General features: G+C 36.5%; 1 protein-coding gene across 1 annotated transcript; it reads right to left on the bottom strand.

Annotated features, from left to right (window-relative positions):
- On the bottom strand, window positions 769-1,701 carry LOC104713688. Its single transcript, XM_010430868.2, has one exon. It carries the CDS (start codon window positions 1,644-1,646, stop codon window positions 1,005-1,007), a length of 642 nt encoding a protein of 213 aa, XP_010429170.1. The 5' UTR covers window positions 1,647-1,701; the 3' UTR covers window positions 769-1,004.

Here is a 2,241-nt window from a genome sequence, read left to right as displayed (position 1 = left end):
TCTCTTTTTATACGTACCAACATCAAATTTTTATTGATACTTATTTCTTATGCATAAAATATTGCTTTTAAAGTTTCATTCGATTTTTACTATAGTAAATAAATAACTTGCATTCACATATATATAGTAAAGTTAAATAACTTTGTACCACAATTTTATCCTGTTTTAATTTGCCCGACTTTAACTTGCATGCCATTAACCCTTTTACCGATTCTTTGGAAATTTTTTTTTTTCTACCGATACTTTGCCTTGTTCATATACGTTGCTTTATGCAAAGTATATCATCTATACACACGTCTGAAGTTTTTTTCTAGATCTTTAATCAACAAGAAAAAGCAACATGCATCAGCATCACCTTTATAATTTCCATAATTAGATTTCTATGGATATCAGAATTATTTGGACTGAAATTAAACTAGAAAAAGCGTTTGAATGACCCTTCAGTCTAAGAGTCGGTGAGAAAGCCGACCAATGCAAGGGGTCAAAATTTTCACCCTTTAATTAGACCGTCAAAATATCAGTTTATAGATAAAAAAAAGAAATAGTATAGTTTTTATATCATAGTATTTTATTTTACTTTGTGCGTTTTTCAGCTCTCTCTATATGTTTTATATATTATATATCTCTAGACTTTCTAGTTAGCAATCACACCTAGGGCCAAAAGCCCAAAATGGTCTAGTTCACAAGAACAACATCAATTTAAAAAGCGTAGGCGTCATCGGAAGGTTTGTCCGAGAGAACAATAACGATGAACAATATAGGCACATAGAGGACCTCGATACAATGAAGATATAAAAGTTGAGTTTTGCATAGTATACACTCACTACTACAGTACTACAAGTATCAATCGAAACAGAGGTTTCTGGGATTCACGTGAGTTTCTCGTGACCGGCGTACAGACACACACGCACGCACGTATAGAAACGATTTACAATTTTAGCGCAAAACACACACACAAATACAAAATACTTGGAAAATGATATGAACAAAACGACGCCGTATTTTTAAAACAAGAACCGTTGATGCATTTTCTTCTTTGCTTTCTTCTCTTTGATAGGATCCAAGCTTGGTTTCCACCCTCTTCCCGACAGTTGCCTGTTCAAAAACTCCGGCCTCTCTTCCTCCTCCATCTCCGCCTCCAACCTTCCAACAGATGTAGCAGCAACCACCACCGAGTCGGCGGCCGGATTAATATTCTTATTACTTCTAGTAGTAAACCAAGGGAGAATCCCTTCATAGTAGCTAAACGATGACCTTACCATCGCCGTGGCGCTAAATAGCATTTTCCGCATCTCCTCTGACGTCAGCACCGCCGACGATGATGATGATGATTTGGTGGCACCGCTATAGCTTCTTTTGGCGGGGAGCACCAAATAGATCTTCCCCGGCTCGAGTGTTTTGTCAGCCGGCAAAGGAGCCAGCTTTTTCTTCACCGTTTTTGCAGCGTCGTTGTTTTTCCGGTGGTGATTGTTGAATGATATTGATGACGGATCAAATTCGACAACCACGTGTTGCGGATTTTCCAGCATGATCTCAGCCACCGTCGTCTCTTCCTCTAAGTTTTGTACTCTTCCATCAGATAATACGACTTTTCCGGCAGCCATCGCTGCCGCATCCAACTTACGAGAACCGGCAACGTTACCCATTGTCAGATCAGAATGCTCTTCTTAGAACTATGTCTTTGAGTCTTATGTAAATATATATAACACACACACACACACACAACACTCGTGAAATGGTTTGGTTTGTATTGAGTTCGTTAAACGGTTCCATCTTTTACTTTAATGATAATTTATTCATATACAAAACAAAGAGCGTAATGGTGGGATCATGGACGATAAAAAAAAAAATTGATGGGTTTGTTGAGTAATCTCACGGATGGTTTGATTGCACTTGAAAGTTTCATCAAACGGTCGAGAAACTCATTAGCTGCTAGTACATCTATATCTACATCTACATTACACACGTATTTAAACTTTTCTTATTTATATACTGACTAATGCGTGAAACGAAAGTGAAAAAAACTGGTCAACCACACATCTCTTTCTCTATTGGGTTAGTTAACTAACTTCACATTAAAAACAACTTTTTCATCTTCTATTTCAATAATATATATATCGAGACATGTAATGTTAAAAAATTCACTAGAAGAAACAAACCAGTCAAGGATCAAACAAACGAGAAGCTACAACGTTTTAAGACATTTTCTTACAACACATTGAAAAAAAAAAAAAAAAAAAA

The sequence above is a fragment of the Camelina sativa genome, chromosome 2 (genome assembly GCF_000633955.1).
Source record: "Camelina sativa cultivar DH55 chromosome 2, Cs, whole genome shotgun sequence".
Classification (NCBI taxonomy): domain Eukaryota; kingdom Viridiplantae; phylum Streptophyta; class Magnoliopsida; order Brassicales; family Brassicaceae; genus Camelina; species Camelina sativa.
This window is presented reverse-complemented; position numbering and strand designations above follow the sequence as displayed.

Excerpts from the sequence above, each read along its gene's own strand:
- LOC104713688 (XM_010430868.2), bottom strand. The coding sequence starts at position 1,646 with ATGGGTAACGTTGCCGGTTCTCGTAAGTTGGATGCGGCAGCGATGGCT.